The 16,046-nt window shown below is 39.9% G+C and overlaps 2 protein-coding genes across 2 annotated transcripts in view; one reads left to right on the top strand and one right to left on the bottom strand.

Moving 5' to 3' along the window:
* PLLP (plasmolipin) overlaps positions 1-16,046 on the top strand; it is a 286,192-nt gene that overhangs the window by 204,666 nt on the left and 65,480 nt on the right. The window lies entirely within an intron of this gene.
* LOC308672629 (protein NLRC5-like) overlaps positions 1-16,046 on the bottom strand; it is a gene marked incomplete at its 3' end in the record, with an annotated part of 43,138 nt that overhangs the window by 8,386 nt on the left and 18,706 nt on the right. Inside the window, exons 10-19 of the mRNA XM_081335676.1 lie at positions 13,218-13,301; positions 13,057-13,140; positions 10,062-10,151; positions 8,928-8,993; positions 7,905-7,973; positions 7,604-7,687; positions 7,268-7,351; positions 6,497-6,586; positions 3,872-3,952; positions 865-948 (exon numbers count right to left, since the gene is read on the bottom strand). Of these exons, the coding sequence (XP_081191802.1) occupies positions 865-948; positions 3,872-3,952; positions 6,497-6,586; positions 7,268-7,351; positions 7,604-7,687; positions 7,905-7,973; positions 8,928-8,993; positions 10,062-10,151; positions 13,057-13,140; positions 13,218-13,301 (816 nt within the window). The remainder of the gene's footprint in view (positions 1-864; positions 949-3,871; positions 3,953-6,496; positions 6,587-7,267; positions 7,352-7,603; positions 7,688-7,904; positions 7,974-8,927; positions 8,994-10,061; positions 10,152-13,056; positions 13,141-13,217; positions 13,302-16,046) is intronic.

Genomic DNA, 16,046 nt, shown 5'->3' with positions numbered 1-16,046 from the left:
TTCACCATTGTATCTGGAAGCTTTGTACAAAATATGGGACTGCAGCTTCTTTGGAGAGGAGGATTCATTTAGAATTTTGAGAAAATGTGAACGAACCCACAAAATGTCTGCTAGGGTAATTTACCCATTCACAAAATGGCTGCCACAAGGGTCACAGCCAGGTAGAAAGTAACAATTTATCTGGATGGCTCATGCCACAGTTCTCCTCTCTTCCTCCACCCCAGTTTGATTTTTTTTTCTGGAGAGATGGACGCACTTCTGCAAAAAGCAATGTAGTGCAGTTACCCACCACGTTTAATTTCTAAGAATGCAGATGAACCCAGAATTCTTCAAATTACAAAGGGTAGGGAAATAGGTACAGGTAGCTCTGTTGTTAAGAGAGATAGTTGTTAAGTGAATTTGCCCCATTTTATGACCTTTCTTGTGACAATTGTTAAGTGAATCACTGTGGCTGTTCAGTTAGTAACATGGTTGTTAAGTAAATCTGGCTTCCCCATTGACTTTGCTTGTCAGAAGGTCACAAAAGATGATCACATGATTTCGGGTCATAAATACATGCTAGTTGCCACATGTCCAAATTTTGATCACATAACCATGGGGATACTGCAAAAAGTTGCAAGTGTGAAAAATGGTCATAAAAATCCCTTTTTCAATGCCATTGTAACATTGAATGGTCACTAAATGAACTGTTGTAAGCCAAGGACTACCTGTACCTTATTTTAGCTTGACAAATCCTTTTTTTAACTTAAACATCAAAAAGTAAAGAGAGTATGGAATCTGATAACATTAAGGATTTTTTAAATGGAATTGGCAGCTTTGTGCACCTACATTGAGTTTCTAAGGCAGAAATCTGTTCGGACTTACCTTAAGAATCTTAAGCTGCTGAGACTGGGCAGACACAACAGCATCTGCTTAATTTCTTGATCACCTAGTGAATTTCCAGAGAAGCTAGAAGGGTGGAATGGAAAGTTTGAAATGCATCAGAAGAATAAAATCCGCCATGACTACTGCATTTATGAATGAGAAATACTTTAGAAGATCCAAAGAGCTGTTGAAATGGCCTCCAGCATCAAGCTTTTGTAGGAATTTTAAGAACACACATCAATGCTTTCACGACTGGTCAAAACTCAGCACAGATCTAATAGATCTGGCCCAAGAAGCTAAGCTTTTTTCAAACTGAATTGCTTCATGGAGAAAAGATTTGGAGGAGCAATGGTTAATCTTTCCCTTTTAAGCTTTAAGGCTGAAAAATGGAAGCTAGGCAGAACAAATGTTCCTATTAAATGCCATTGTCAAGATTAAAATTTCAGGGAAGCTACCTTGGACCAAATCCATCTCATGTACCATTGAGTCCTTGCCCCCATTTGGTATCAAATGCCAATTGGAAAACGTTAATCAAAAAAACCCTGTGTTCCGCTTCTGAGTCATATTTTATAATCTTTCTGTCTTCACAGAGTACAGTATCCAACATTGTTCATAATACTGACTAAAGATATTTACAGCAACAAGAGTAAAATAATGCATCCAAGGTACTGTAGATAGACCCCACCCATATATACATGCATAAGGTGGTCTGACAGAATCAATTACAGGTAGTCCTCGACTTACGACCACAATTGAGCCCTAAATTTATGATGTTAAGTGAGAGATTAGTTAAGTGAGTTTTGCCCCATTTTAAGACCTTTCTAGCCACACTTGTTCAGTGAATCACTGCAGTTGTTAAGGTAGTAACACGATTGTTAGATGAATCTTAAGTGTGAAAATGCTCATAATTCACTTTTTTCAGTGCCATTGTAACTTTGAACAGTCACTGAATGAACTGTTGTAAGTCCAGGATTATCTGTAAAATGTTAAATTGGAATTATTACGGGGGAATTTTCAAAGCTTGCACCTAACCGTTCAGAAATTTTTGTCAGCTTCTTTGTTATTGCAGTTAAATAAAGTTAAATAAAGTTGTCAAAACAAATAAACCACTGTAAAACAGGGGTCCCCAACCCCCGGTCCATGGTCCGGCACCAGGCTGTGGCATGCCGGAAACTGGCCGCACAAACAAGCAAAGCATCCCATCTGTGGGATGCAGGCAGCACACGAAACCATGCCCTCTCCAGTCCATGGAAAAACCTCTCTCCACGGAATTGGTCCCTGGTGCCCCCAAAACCTGGGGACCTCTGCTGTAAAAGTACCAATACAAACCAATCATCTCAACATGGATTCTATAAGCAATGTAACAATATTTAGGACCACTAAGCAAGATTACAGCTTTATCTGACTGTAGATATTAAAGATGGAATAAATCTGAATGCCCTGAGAAATTAGACATTAATGGATCCATGTATTGCGTTAAGGTGATCATCAACCACCAATCACAACTGGGAACAGAATTTCTGTTGCTAAGCAAGGTACTTGGGTTGCTCCTGATTTTACAACCTTTTTGCCACGGTTGTTAAGTGAATCACTCCAGCTACTAAGTGAATCACCCAACTGTTAAGCAAACCTGGTTTCTCCTATTGACTTTGCTTGTCGGAAGCTGGATGGGAAATTCAGAAACGGTGCTCACAGGATTACAGGTTCCTGCAACCATCACATGCCGATTGTCAAGCACCCTAATTTTGACCCCGTGATCCTGGGGATGCGGCAACAGTCGTAAGCGCGAGAACCAGTCGTAAGTCAATATTTTCAATGCTGTTGTAACTTCAAATGGTCATTAAATGAATAAAGTCAAGGACTACTGTATAGTCAGCTATGGTTTTTTGCAGGGCCCATTCTTCACGGACCAACTCCCTCTGTATTTGTAGTTGTTGGTTACATATTAAAATGTGTGAATTAGCCTGCGTCTTCTGCACTTTGGAATTTCAATTTGCTCTAATGTTGTAGCTTTGCTGGAACTAATAGGCTACCTGCTGAGTCAAAATTCCTCTTGGCAGACAGATCTGTATTTCTTGCTCATCTTTATCTCAAGTCATCTGCCTCAGCAGAAAAAACCCTCTTATCACAGTCTTCTCTGAAATTTGCATAAATCCTCTCCAAAAAAATAATCTGAAGATTTGGACAGGTTTTAGCTACATTTACAAGGAGTGTAGAAAAAGTTTCACATTCTCAGGCTTTCAAGGAGTTTGAAACAGGTTCTTCCAACGTCAATGGAAGTGTGTCAACTTTGAAACAGATGTTCAACATGTGGCCATTGGGAGCTCCAGTAAGTTCGGAGCTATTTTCAACCCCGAATGGAGACTTTCAGATGGAAACCGTTTTATTGATTTGTGCCTGATTTTTGACTGATAATAATTTAAAATGGGGGGCTTCATACATTTCAGAATCAAAACATTCTGCACAACTGGTTGTATATGTTTGCAATTGTTATTGTTCCTTTGGAGATAGGCTCATTTTCAAAACAACACAAAATTTGATTTCATCCATTACAAGTAGTCCTTGACTTACAACAATTCATTTAGAGACCATTCAAAGTTACAACGGCACTGAAAAAAGTGACTTAGGACCGTTTTTCACAGTTATGACCTTTGCAGCATCCCCGTGGTCACGTGATCGAAATTCGGATGCTTGGCAACTGACCCGCATTTATGACCATTGCCGCATCCCAGGGTCATGTGATCACCTTTTGTGACCTTCTGACAAGTAAAGTCAATGGGGAAGCCAGATTCACTTAACAACCGTGGTACTAACTGCCATGATTCACTTAACAACTATGGCAAGAAAGGTCTTAAAATTCACTTAACCACTGTCTTGCTTAGAAACAGAAATTTTGGGCTCAGCTGGTCATAATTAGAGGATTACCTGTATTTTGTTCTTGCAAACTCAATTCCATTCTGGCTTAAACACTGGATAAAGATGTGCACACATCCGTCAGAACACTTACTTGATTTCTGCCAATCCAGAGCATTTGGCGAGAATCCTAAAGAGGCGAGTCATGTCCAGTCCAATTGTGCAACCCTCGAGGCTGAAAGAGACAATCACATTCAACATTGCAAAGATTTAAATCCAGAACAGGTCAATTTCCTCCCCCCACCCTTCTGATGTTTCCCCCCAATGCTTTTTCACCCTTCCTACAGATTCTATAACAATATGCTAAGGAAACCAGATTAATTTTTCTTTTTTTGCAACTCTTTAAAAAGAATTCTGTAAACAGATGGTTTCAAAGAATATTAGAACTGTTCGCATCACACTTGTGTCAGAAGTACCGAGGCGCTCCTGAATTGAAAGGATCAGTGACATCACTGATGTTGCCTGCAGGATGCCCAGTTGGGGGCTCCTTTCATGTCTGGCAGCAGCTGGAGCAAAGGACGGGAGCTCACCCCCACCCAAGGGCAGCACTCGGGTCTCGAACACAGGCTTACTAACCTCCAACCCAGCGTCCTAACCACCGTGCTCCTATTAGAACTGTTATTTCCAGTTCTTGGGAATATTGACAGGATATTTTGGCACCGAGAGAAAGAATGGCAGATCAAGCACCACTGCTTTACAGTTATGAGGCCCCCAAAAGATGAAAACACAACTTACTAAAAGCAACGGCTGCTCTGCTGTTTCCTGGCATGCTTGCTGGCCGGGCTATACCTTCGGAGGGCAAAAAAACAAACTAGGTAACTTGAGTCAAGGACCTGGTTGGGCTCTGTATTCTACTTCTAGCACAGAGCCTTGGTGGAGCAGTGGGCTAATGGCTCCTTAAGTAACACCAGCTGCCTGCCATTAGTGCAGGTTCGAGTCCCACCAGGCTCAAGGTTGACTCAGCCTTCCATCCTTCTGAGGTAGGTAAAATGAGGACCCAGATTGTTGGGGGCAATAAGCTGACTTTGTAATAATGCCGCTTGGGGGGGGGCGAAAGCCCTAATAAGCAGGCATATACATAGAATGAAGGCTATTGCTAAGCACATTGATTTGTGCTTGGATTGTAAGCCGCCCTGAGCCTTTGGAGAAGGGCGGGATATAAATGGGATTTTTTTAAAAAAAGTGTTTATCAAGATGGTACTAAGACATCTGGTTGTTTAATTTCTGAAATGAAAAACTCCTTCCCCTCTCGTGTAGGAATGATGATGTTACCTAGTTTGGTAATGAAATGTTGACAAGAAAACAACCAAGTCAGAGAGCACCAAGGACCTCTCATTTCAACTCTGAGCTACATTTTAGGGTCTTTCTTGCCACGGTTGTTAAGTGAATCACTACAGTTACTAGAGTAGTAACAAGGTTTTAAAGGAAATCTGGCTTCCCCTTTGACTTTGCTCATCGGAAGATTGCAAAAGGTGATCAGATGACCTGGGGATAATGCAACCATCATAAATGCATGCCAGTTATCAATTATCTGACCCTAATGCTAATCCCTGACGCTGATAGAAATGCAATTTTTTTTTTAACTATGGGTGGAAAACAAGAGATGCTTCTCACCCACACAGTAAAGTTTACAAAGGAATACAATTCTTTGGTCCAACCAAGTGAAGGTCCACAGAGTTTTAATTAAAATACTGGATCAGAAATGGGCAAATTATGAAACTGATCCCTAAAGCCTGAATGCAAAATTGAACCCACATCCCATACTGTTAATCTATAATCAAGATAAATCCTGGTTGAAAAGAAAGATGCATCAAAATGAACACAATCCTCACCTGATTTGTTCTCCAAAGCTTAAGTGACATTTCTGGATGCTTCCCAAACTATAATAGAATGTAGAAATGCTATGAGTAAAAATGATTACTAAATGAATGTAGAATCCCAGTTTCTCAACTGAGATGAACTTGACTTCTCAACCACGATTTTTCAATTGTGCAGCAACATCACTTTAAGGCAGTTTGTTGTCTTTGAACAGACAAGCCTTGAAAAAGAATCTAACTCCAGCTAATTAATCTGCATAAATATTATTCCTGCTCTTTTTGGCCAGTCTACTGTAAAATGCAGGAAGAGCTATAAAGAAGGAGAAATATTGCTGAAATATTGCTATGGTCAGTGTTTCTCAATCCTGACCTCAATCCGCAATATTAAAAATGTATGGAGTTCAAGTCCCAGAATTCCCCAGTTAGCATTCTGGGAGTTGAAGTCCATATATCTTAACATTTCTAAGGTTGAGAAACACTGTGCTATAGTCGAAACTAGGATATTGTGAATTCTGCTCCTGTGTTAAGCTCAAAAGTCAACTGAGAAGGTTAAGATCAGTCTACCTCAACCTAGGAAGAAGGCAAGGACAAAAAAGGTTATCAAGAAAACTGCAAAGTCTATTCCGAGCTATTGTCAGGAGTCTAGACTGACCTGAAGGCACAAAACAGGCACACAAACAAACAAGAAGCACTCAGTTGCAAACCATCCAGTTATATTAGAACACAACTTCCTCCAGTCCCAACCATAAAGGAGTTTTGCCCCTGGCAATAAAGACTTTTGTAGCCCACCACAGCTGGTAGACTTCTGTTGATAAAAGATGTAGTAGGACAGACTGGACCAAAGGGTGGTAACATGTTGGATTGAGAAGGTCAATGGTGAAGAACTGGTTTTGTTCACATACCCTAATTCCACTGAGTTGATATGTTCTAAGATGGAGACGACTTCCAGCAAGGAAAAGGCACCATCCAGTGACATTTGGTTATTATCCAGACTGGAAGGAAGAAGAGTGGAAATAGTCATTGCCAGGAACACAGATATGATTGTTGTTTATACAGCAGTGGAATTCCTTTAATGATTAACATTGAACTTTGGTATTTAAAGCTCTAAGCACCTTGAACTGGCTACTTGGTACCAGTATGTGAGGATAAAAAATAATAATAAAATAAATAGGCTGACATTTTTAATATCGTGATGCTGATTACTTTCTCCCTTTTACATTAGGAGCATATAAAATAATGTTTTTGAAAGTTGGGACCTTGACGATGTGTGGACTTCAACTCCCAGAATTCCCCAGCCAGCATGCTGACGTCCACACACCTTCAAGTTCCCAACTTTCAAAAATATTAATACAAAACAATATAAAATAACAAGAACCAATGCTTTTTTTGTAAAAGAAAAAGGTGCTGGAACTCACACATGTCATACAACCCGCCTTGCCTACCCTATAAGGTTCCATCCAAAAAAGGTGCCGGAACTCCGTTCTGAGCGTTCAATGAGAAAAAAAGCCCTGACAAGAACTGTAAGCTCCCAACTGCCATCAAAAAGTGCTATAGTTCAGACACAGTCCAATGTCTTCACTGAGGACTAGCTCAGGATTGATTAAGCAAAAGATCTGTCTGAGGACATTTAGTTCTATAGATATCATTAATTAAAGAGAACAACCTTCACTTACATTAAAGAATTCAAATTCTTCAGATCTCGGATGGAACCCATTATCTTCAGAATTCCTGAGTCACCCAGAGAATTATTTGACAAGCTGATGGTGGGACAAAGAAGGCAAAGAAGAGATGACTACTCCAATGTGCATACTTATCTTCTTTTTTATTTTAGACTGCGAATTTAATTGAGGCAATATTGGTGGAAAATTTCAAAAGATTCAGATGCATCTCAATGTAACTTCTCTAAAAAGGAAACATCCGAAACGCGAACATAAACATAGTGATGCAAACATCCAAAATTTCAACCTCAGAACGTTCACATTTCTTGACAAGAATGAATGAACACTTACTCTAATTCGAATACGCTGCTACACCTTCTCAAGGCTAAGCACAAGTTCTTGAGATCTTCACCATGAAAATGATTACCTGCCAGGCTAGTAAAGAAGGCAAATCACCATTCAAGTGTCGATTAAGCCAGGTGGGTTTAACTGTTCTTATGCTAGGTTCACACAACATAGTGAACCCTAAACCTGGTTCAGAAAAGTTTTAGACTCTTAATGGTCTTCCTCAAAGCCAGTGACACATACAATGGTCTTTTCCTCCAAGCATTTAGAGGACCAAACTAAGCAGGTATTAACAAAGTGACTGTACCATATTTTCTTTGGTGCCATCTCCATCTGTTGACTTTTGTTTAACTGGGCATCATGAAAGTTGCAATTCCTGTAACAGACAAATGACAAAATATTATACAATGGGTAGAAGGAACCAGCACTGGATATCCAGCAATGTGATTGGTCAAATGTGGCTAGAAATCTGCTCTATAGTAGAGGACAGAAAGAATGGCCTTGAAGGTCAACGGAAAGACCCACTACCAAGGCAATAGTGACATCAAAGGAGACTGGCCAAGAAAGAAACTTGAGGAAACATCTCAAATAAGCCACTCCTTGGTTCAGATGAACTGAGGGAGGGGGAAACACAGTGAGACTTGCAAAATTCTGTCACTATAAAAGGTAAAGGTAAAGGTTTCCCCACACATGCGTGCTAATCGTTTCTGATTCTAGGAGCCGGTGCTCATCTCCATTTCAAAGCTGAAGAGCCAGTGCTTGTCCGAGGACGTCTCCGTGGTCATGTGGCCGGCATGACTAGACGCCAAAGGCACACGGAGCGCTGTTACCTTCCCACCGGAGTGGTCCCTATTTTTCTACTTGCATTTTTATGTGCTTTTGAACTGCTAGGTTGGCAGAAGCTGGGACGAGTAACAGGCGCTCAACTCTGTTACGCGGCACTCGGGATTCGACCCGCCAAACTGTAGACCTTCTGGTCAACAAGCTCAGCATCCTAACCCACTGAGCCACCACGTCCCTTCTGTCACTATAGGTTTTCCATAAAAATAGTCCTTATCTACATGTCATTGATTTCCTAGCCTGGTGTCAGGCGTGAAGAATCAGGACCAAACATTAAGTTCCAGTTAAGATGAACCACAAACCACATTTTTGCCTGCTCACAAAAATCTACTCAACTAACGTTCAGCACTGAATTGGTGCTAGATAAGAGTTGATGAAATTCAAAAGGAGTTAGGCCATTTCTAGCAACATCACAAGTCCAACTGATGACTCGCTTGACTCTGCCTGCTCTTCTCCAACTTCTGGTCTTCCTTGAAGATCTAACACATACCTTGACTGACTGACATCAGGGCCGCCTTTATTCGCAAAGGTCAAAACTGCAGTTTGTTGATCAACACTAGAGAGAAGAGAAAGAGTTTTACAAGATCATGCCTTGATGGCAAAGTTGACCAAAGGTCTGCAGGAAATAGTCTACGAAATAATGCATGAACACGTCTATGGAGATTCTCAGTCATCTAGGTCATGGTTGTCCCCAAAGGGCTTTTTCAAGAGGCAACTGGACTTTCTTCTTTTTCTTTGAAGACATTTCGCTTCTCATCTAAGAAGCTTCTTCAGCTCTGAATGGACTTCTGTCTGCAAGGAATATAAATCCTTCCATTCCCCACCATCCACTTAGAGCTGAAGAACCTTCTTGGTTGAGAAGCAAAACGTCTTCAAAGAAGAACAAGAAAGTCCAGTTGCCTCCTGAAAAAGCACCTCTGGGACATATGCATGGACACAATGTTCCATGCATCCCCACTTCTAGTGGCAAGAAGTTCCAGAAGCCCAGTGCCCATCCAGATTTCATTCCCTTTAAAGCAGGCTGTTCTATACGGGTAGTCCTCAACTTATAACTGTTTGTTTAATGACCATTCAAAGTTACAATGGCATTGAAACTAATGAACTAAAATCAGGCCTTGAACCTATGACCATCATAGCATCCTCACAGTCATGTGATCAAAATTTGAGTGCATGGCAACTGACAGTTGCATTGTTCTGGGGTCATGTGATCACTATTTGTGACCTTCTCAACCAGCTTCAAACAAGCAGTCAATGGGAGAAGCTGGATTTGCTTAAGGACTGCATGATTCACTTAACAACTGCAGTAATTCACTTAAGAATCCTGGCAAAAAAATTGTAAAATTGGGTGCAATTCACTTAACAGCCATCTTGCTTAATAATGAAAATTTACCCCAATCATGGTCGTAAATCAAGGATTACCTGCATTTGTTTTAGAAATAAACTGGTTCTGTATAAGCGCAAACATGCAACTCAAACTTTTCCAGAGAACATTCAACCAATCAAAAGTAGGCACATATAATAAAGCTAAAATGCTTCTGCCGCTCAACCTTCAGCCCCGAATTATAACAACAGCCATTTCTCTTAAAAACTGAATTGTCCTTTTCCTGATTAGCCCCAGGCATACCTGGCTTCCAGCTTCACAACATTTGGGCAAAGATTCACTGAGTCCAGGAGACAAAAAATGCTCTTAAGCGAGAGCTGGTTGTTGCTTAAACTGCAGAAAACCAAATCAGATCACAAGAAAGAGAGAATATCAGAAAACAGCAATAGCAATAAATGCCACATTAATATTTACTGATGGCTTAGTGCAGGGCTGTCCAACCTTGGCAACTTTAAGACATGTGGACTTCATGGCTGGCTGGGGAATTCTGGGAGTTGAAGTCCACACATTTTAAAGCTGCCAAGGTTGTAAACCTCTGCCTTAATGGAAGACAATAAACCAACAAAGGGATCACAGTCCAGGAGTACAACATATCTAAAGATTATCAGAGATTAAGATATATTTAACACAACAGGCACAACCATAACATGATTAGTTCAAGCTAAATTGGTCATTCTGTCAGCCCTCCAGATCAACCAGATCAAGAAATCAGTTAAAGCCACTTTTAATAGTTTTAATTAAAGGCTAAAACTACTTTTATTGAGATTGGCCGTAATAATATTGCAAGCCTGGTTGTGGTGTAGCACAATTAGTACCTCCTACTTAAGTTCAGTGAATTAGAGAGGTGTCTATCTGAGCCACTTCTGAATGGTTTTTTTTAAATAATATCCACTTCTGAATGTTATCTGGATGTTGTGGACTTAAAATATATTTTATTCCTGGTTGTCTTGGCAAAAGAGCTTCCATATCATCATCAAAATAATCTTCCTTATTCTCTATGCAAACCCAATTATTGTGCTTTAGCACCAATACTTTATGGCTTAGCATCTTAATTTATTGAACATCATAAGAACATAATGCCACTTGGGGTGTGTGTGTGAAAGCCCTAATAAGCAGGCATATACATAGAATGAAGGCTACTGCTAAGCTTGTAAGCTGCCCTGAGTCTTCGGAGAAGGGCGGGATATAAATGGAATTAAAATAAAAAATAAATAAAAATAAGAAGCAATCAGAGCAGACTCAGCTAACCCGTCATTATTGAGTCACATAATGTTCAGCCAGATGCATTCAGCAAGCTAGGTAAGGGCAGAAATACAATATATACTACTAAAACTCTCTGTCTATAACCAGGTAAAAAAGTGCATTGATAGGCCACAATTTTTGAACCAAGGTACCTCAAATTTATTTATTTAAAAAGATTATATAGCTGCCTACTCACTCACAGTGACTCTAGATGATTTACAAGCAATAAAAACACAGTGTAGAAAATAAAAATAATTAAAAAATAGCCCCCCATCTACACAGTGTAGAAAATAAAAAAAAATGAAAAACAATAACCCTCCAAATAGGCTAATTCATACAACGCATCCAAAATCCTGGACCAAGGGATTGAAATTTGGCAAACTTTATAAAATATTTTATGACATAAAAATGATCATAAGGCAGTTTATGACATAACTTCACAGGTCATAAAACGTTTCCTGTGGTCAACTTCTGATGTTTGACTGTGCTATACAGTTCAGCATGGGTTACTTTCAAGGCAGATGCCCTTCTGAATATCTCCCTGCATTCTTAAAAATCCAGATATATTAGAAGCTCTGCCATTTCTGAAGGCATTGAGGAATCTGGTAAGGAAATATCTCTGAAATGAAGACTGAACAGGTCACGAGTGGTCCAGAGTCTTCTACTGCTCCCCTCTACCAGAAACCAGGTTGTCTGTGATTTTGATGATAGTTTCAACCATCAAGAAATGCAACCATCGTTAGCTAAATTATTCTAACAAATTGGTCCAGTTTCCTTCTAAAACTCTGGTGATTCCATTGGTCGGCACAGGAAACAAACTTTCCCAAAGTAATCCGGCCCATGTTTAGATTCAAATATCGATTTCAGGAACAAAGAAAATTAGCACCTTTTATTTCAAGTCAGATGAACAACTGCAATGTATGGGTTGTATGTTCCTAAGTTTGCTGTTGCTTGGAGAGGTGGAGAATCTGTCTGGTCTTGACAACCTTGTGGACTAGCCCATGCAATGTTCTAGATAATGTTTTCTGAGGTTCTTCCTAGGTCTGAGAAAGTATCACTGGCTCAAGGTCACCTAGCTGTGTCTCGTAAGCTCCTGGCTCGCAAAATTCAGTTTGAACGTACTTTAGACTGCAAAGCTGGATTTTTTAGATTGGACTTACAGGTGGTCCTTGACTGACAGTCACAATTGGAATTTCCATTGCCAAGTATGACGGTTGTTAAGTGAGCCATGCCCAATGCAATGACTTTTGCCACAGCTGTTAAGCAAATCTCTGCAGCTGATGATGATGATGATGATGATAATAATAATAATAATAATAATAATAATAATAATAATAATAATAATAATAATAATAATAATAATATTGGAAGGGATCTTGGTGGTCATCTAGTCCAACCCCCTGCTCAGGCAGGAAACCCTATCCCATTTCATACAAATGGCTATACAGTCTCTTCTTAAAAACTTCCAGTGTTGGAGCATTCACTGCTTCTGGAGGCAGGTTGTTCCACTGGTTAATTGTTCTAACTGTCAGGAAGTTTCTCCTTAGTTCTAGGTTGCTTCTCTCTTTGGTTAGTTTCCATCCGTTGCTTCTTGTCCTTGCCTTCAGGCACTTTGGAGAAGAGCCTGACTGCCTCTTCTTTGGGGCAGCCCCTGAGATATTGAAACACCGCTATCATGTTAAGCGAGTGTGACTTCTTCCACTGACTTGCTTGTTAGAAGCCAGCTGGGAAGCTTGCAAATGGAGATCATATGACCTTGGGATGCTGCAACCCTACATGTCAGTTGCCAAGCACCTGAATTTTGTTCACATGAGTGTGGGGAAGCTGCGACAGTCACAAGGGCAAAGTCTGATCCTACATCGCTTTTTTTCCAATACTGTTGTAACTTCAAGTGGTTGCTAACAAATATTTGTAAATCAAGGACTACCTGTATTAAGAATCAAGTCAAATGTATTTTCATATCAAATGAAAAGGGCAAATTTTCAGAAGGACTTACTTCAGAGGACCCGATATGCACATCTGGGACACCACCGACATCAGCTTTCCACATCCTTCATCACCAAGTTGGTTATCTGATAAACTAACATGTTTCTTCAGGTTAGTAATTGACTGAAACATCTCTTTGTTTACAGATGCTTGGAAAGAATGGCTACCTACTTGATGTTAGACAGGTGGAGACAGTTCTGGAGAATGTCTACCAATTCCTCTGCCGTTTGTGAATCTATCTGGCAATCTTGCAATCTGGACACCGCAAGAGGAAAGCAGCAATCATGAATATAGGTTTAGTTGATTTCATTCATCATTTTTATCCCATTGCCCTGTCTGTGTCACATGAAACCCTTGCAAACCCAAGAGCATTATTCCTTATCCTGGGTTATTGTTGCCAATGTGGAAAGACACGGACCCAAGCAGACTAAGACAACAGCTAAATCTTGGCTGAACAGGATAACAGAGTTGCAAGGCACTTTGGAGGTCTTCTAGCCCAACCCTCTACTCAAGTAGGAGAGCCTATACCATTTCAGACAAATGGTTGTCCAATCTCTTTTAAAAACCTGCAATGTTGGAGCACCCACCACATCCAGAAGTAAGCCATTCCACTGACTGTTCTCGCTGTCAGAAAATTTCTCCTTGCTTCTAGCTTGCATCTCTAAGTTTCCATCCATTACTTCTTCTCTTACCCTCAGGTACTTTGGAGAATAGGTTGTCCCCCTCTTTTCTGTAACAGTCTCTTAAATATTGGAAGACTGCTGTCATATCACCCTTAGTCCTTCTCTTCGTTAGACTAGACCAAGGGTAGGGAACCTTGGCTCTTTTATGACTCGTGGACTTCAACTCCCAGAATTCCTGAGCCAGCATGGCTGGCTCAGCATGGCTGGCTCAGGAATTCTGGGAGTTGAAGTCCACGAGTCATAAAAGAGCCAAGGTTGCCTACCCCTGGACTAGACATATACTTGTCTAGCATTGATTTACTGAATCAACCATAACTGGGTAAAATCACAGATTGGCTTAATACAATTCTACAATCTGGTGTCCGTCAAATGTTGCATAATCTTTGTCATGCCCTAGCTAGCAAGCCAACACATCTGGAAGGTGTAAAGTTAGAGGTGGCTTTGTGAGAGCTATAAAACTATTGATGCCTCTCAACATTAGTCTTAGAAAAGTCTCCTAAGACTATCATGGACAACCAAGAAAACAAACTGATGGGTCATTGGACAAATCAACCCAGAGTTGCCCCTTGAAACACATGCGACCAGGCTCAAATTATACTACTTCGGATACATTATGGAAAAACCCAGGTCTCTGGAGAGATGTCAGGAAAGATGGAAGGAAAGAGAAGGAAAAAAAAGAATACAGAATAATAGAGTTGGAAGGGACCTTGGAGGTCTTCCAGTCCAACCCCCTGCATGACCAGGAGATCCTGTACCATTCCAGACAAATGGTTGTCCAATCTCTTCTTAAAAGACTCCAGTAATGGAGCACCCACAACTTCTGAAGGGAAGCCATTCCACTGGTTAATTGTTCTCACTGTTGGAAAATTTCTCCTTACTTCTAGGTTGCTTCCATCCATTATTTCTTGTCTTGCCTTCTGGTGCTTTGAAAAATAGGTTGACCTCCTTTCTTTGTGGCAGCCTCTCAAATATTGAAATAATGCTGTCATCATTTGTTTGGGATGGTAGAACAGGGGCTGGGGGATGGAATAGATAGAAAACCTCTAATGTCCCTTCCAGCCTTATGGTTTGGGGTGACCAAGCAGCAAAGAGAACAGACTCAGTTACAGCAGCAATGGGGACACCCTTGGAAGACTTAAAGGACCCAGTTATGGACTGATCATCATGGAGAAAATCTATTGATGTGAAGACTAGAGTGGAAAACAACTTGGTGACACATAATAAAAAACAAATATTCCAAAATAATTCTCTTTCACAGGAATTGCAGAAGAGGCCTATCGTTTATAGATGCTTCAGGAATAATTCAGAAATGCATTTTGAATCTTGTCCAAGTACAGACCTAGTACTTTTCTGTTGCTCTTCAAGTTTTTATAGGAATCTTGTTAAGATATGTAATTTAATAGCTGGAGGAGTGAAGGGTTGTACTATGAGTCAGAACAGTGAATTGGTTGAAGAGAGTTGGCTGCTACCTGAGGCAACCTAAGTGGTGATTGACTGCTGTGAGTGTAAATGGGGAGTTTCGCTTTTTTCTGCCTTTTTCCTCTGTGTGCTTTGTAAGAATTTACCTCAGGTTGTTCCTGCTGTATTGATTTACCTGAAGATGCTCTTGTTTGAGGCTTGAATGGAAGCCTGAAAATTGACTAGCTCTTTTAATGAGCAGCATAGTGGTGTTGGTGTTCATATATCATCTGAAGTCACTTTTCTGAATTATTTTTCAAAGGTGTACATGTTTGGGCTGTATTGTCATAAAATCCTAAGTTAAAAAACGTATGTATACCTCATTGTTGTAAATATGATGCCTTATAATTTTATTGTATTCTCAAATAATTTTAAGGTACAGGTTGTGTCTCCCTTTTTTTTTAACTGCTGGAATATCTTCATGTGTTAAAGTCCCTGGGTTAGTTCTTTAAAACAACCACACATGTAAAAAGATAAATTGGATAATTTTTTTTAAAAAATGTACCATCAATAAATTCTGTTATACAGAGATACTTACTGTAAAATTAAACTTCTGGGTTTGGGAGCAATTTCTTCTTCCTTAATTCCCAAATCTTTTAACCTGAAACCATACAGTAAATATGAGCTGACAGATAAATAGATAGCTGGAGTCTGACGTTTATGCTGGTTTATGCAAAACTGTTGGGAGTACAAAGAAGAAGGAAGAAAGAAATTAAATATTTATATTATTTCTAGGGCTGGTTTTTTTCCTTCTTTTTAACATTTATAAATAATAATATAGTAGAGATTTTGCCATTTACACTTCTTTTTATGTCATGAAAACAAATTGTTGTACCCCTGGAATCTTACTAATGTTATA

This window comes from Vipera berus (assembly GCF_964194415.1).
Source record: "Vipera berus genome assembly, chromosome: 10".
NCBI lineage: Eukaryota > Metazoa > Chordata > Lepidosauria > Squamata > Viperidae > Vipera > Vipera berus.
This window is presented reverse-complemented; position numbering and strand designations above follow the sequence as displayed.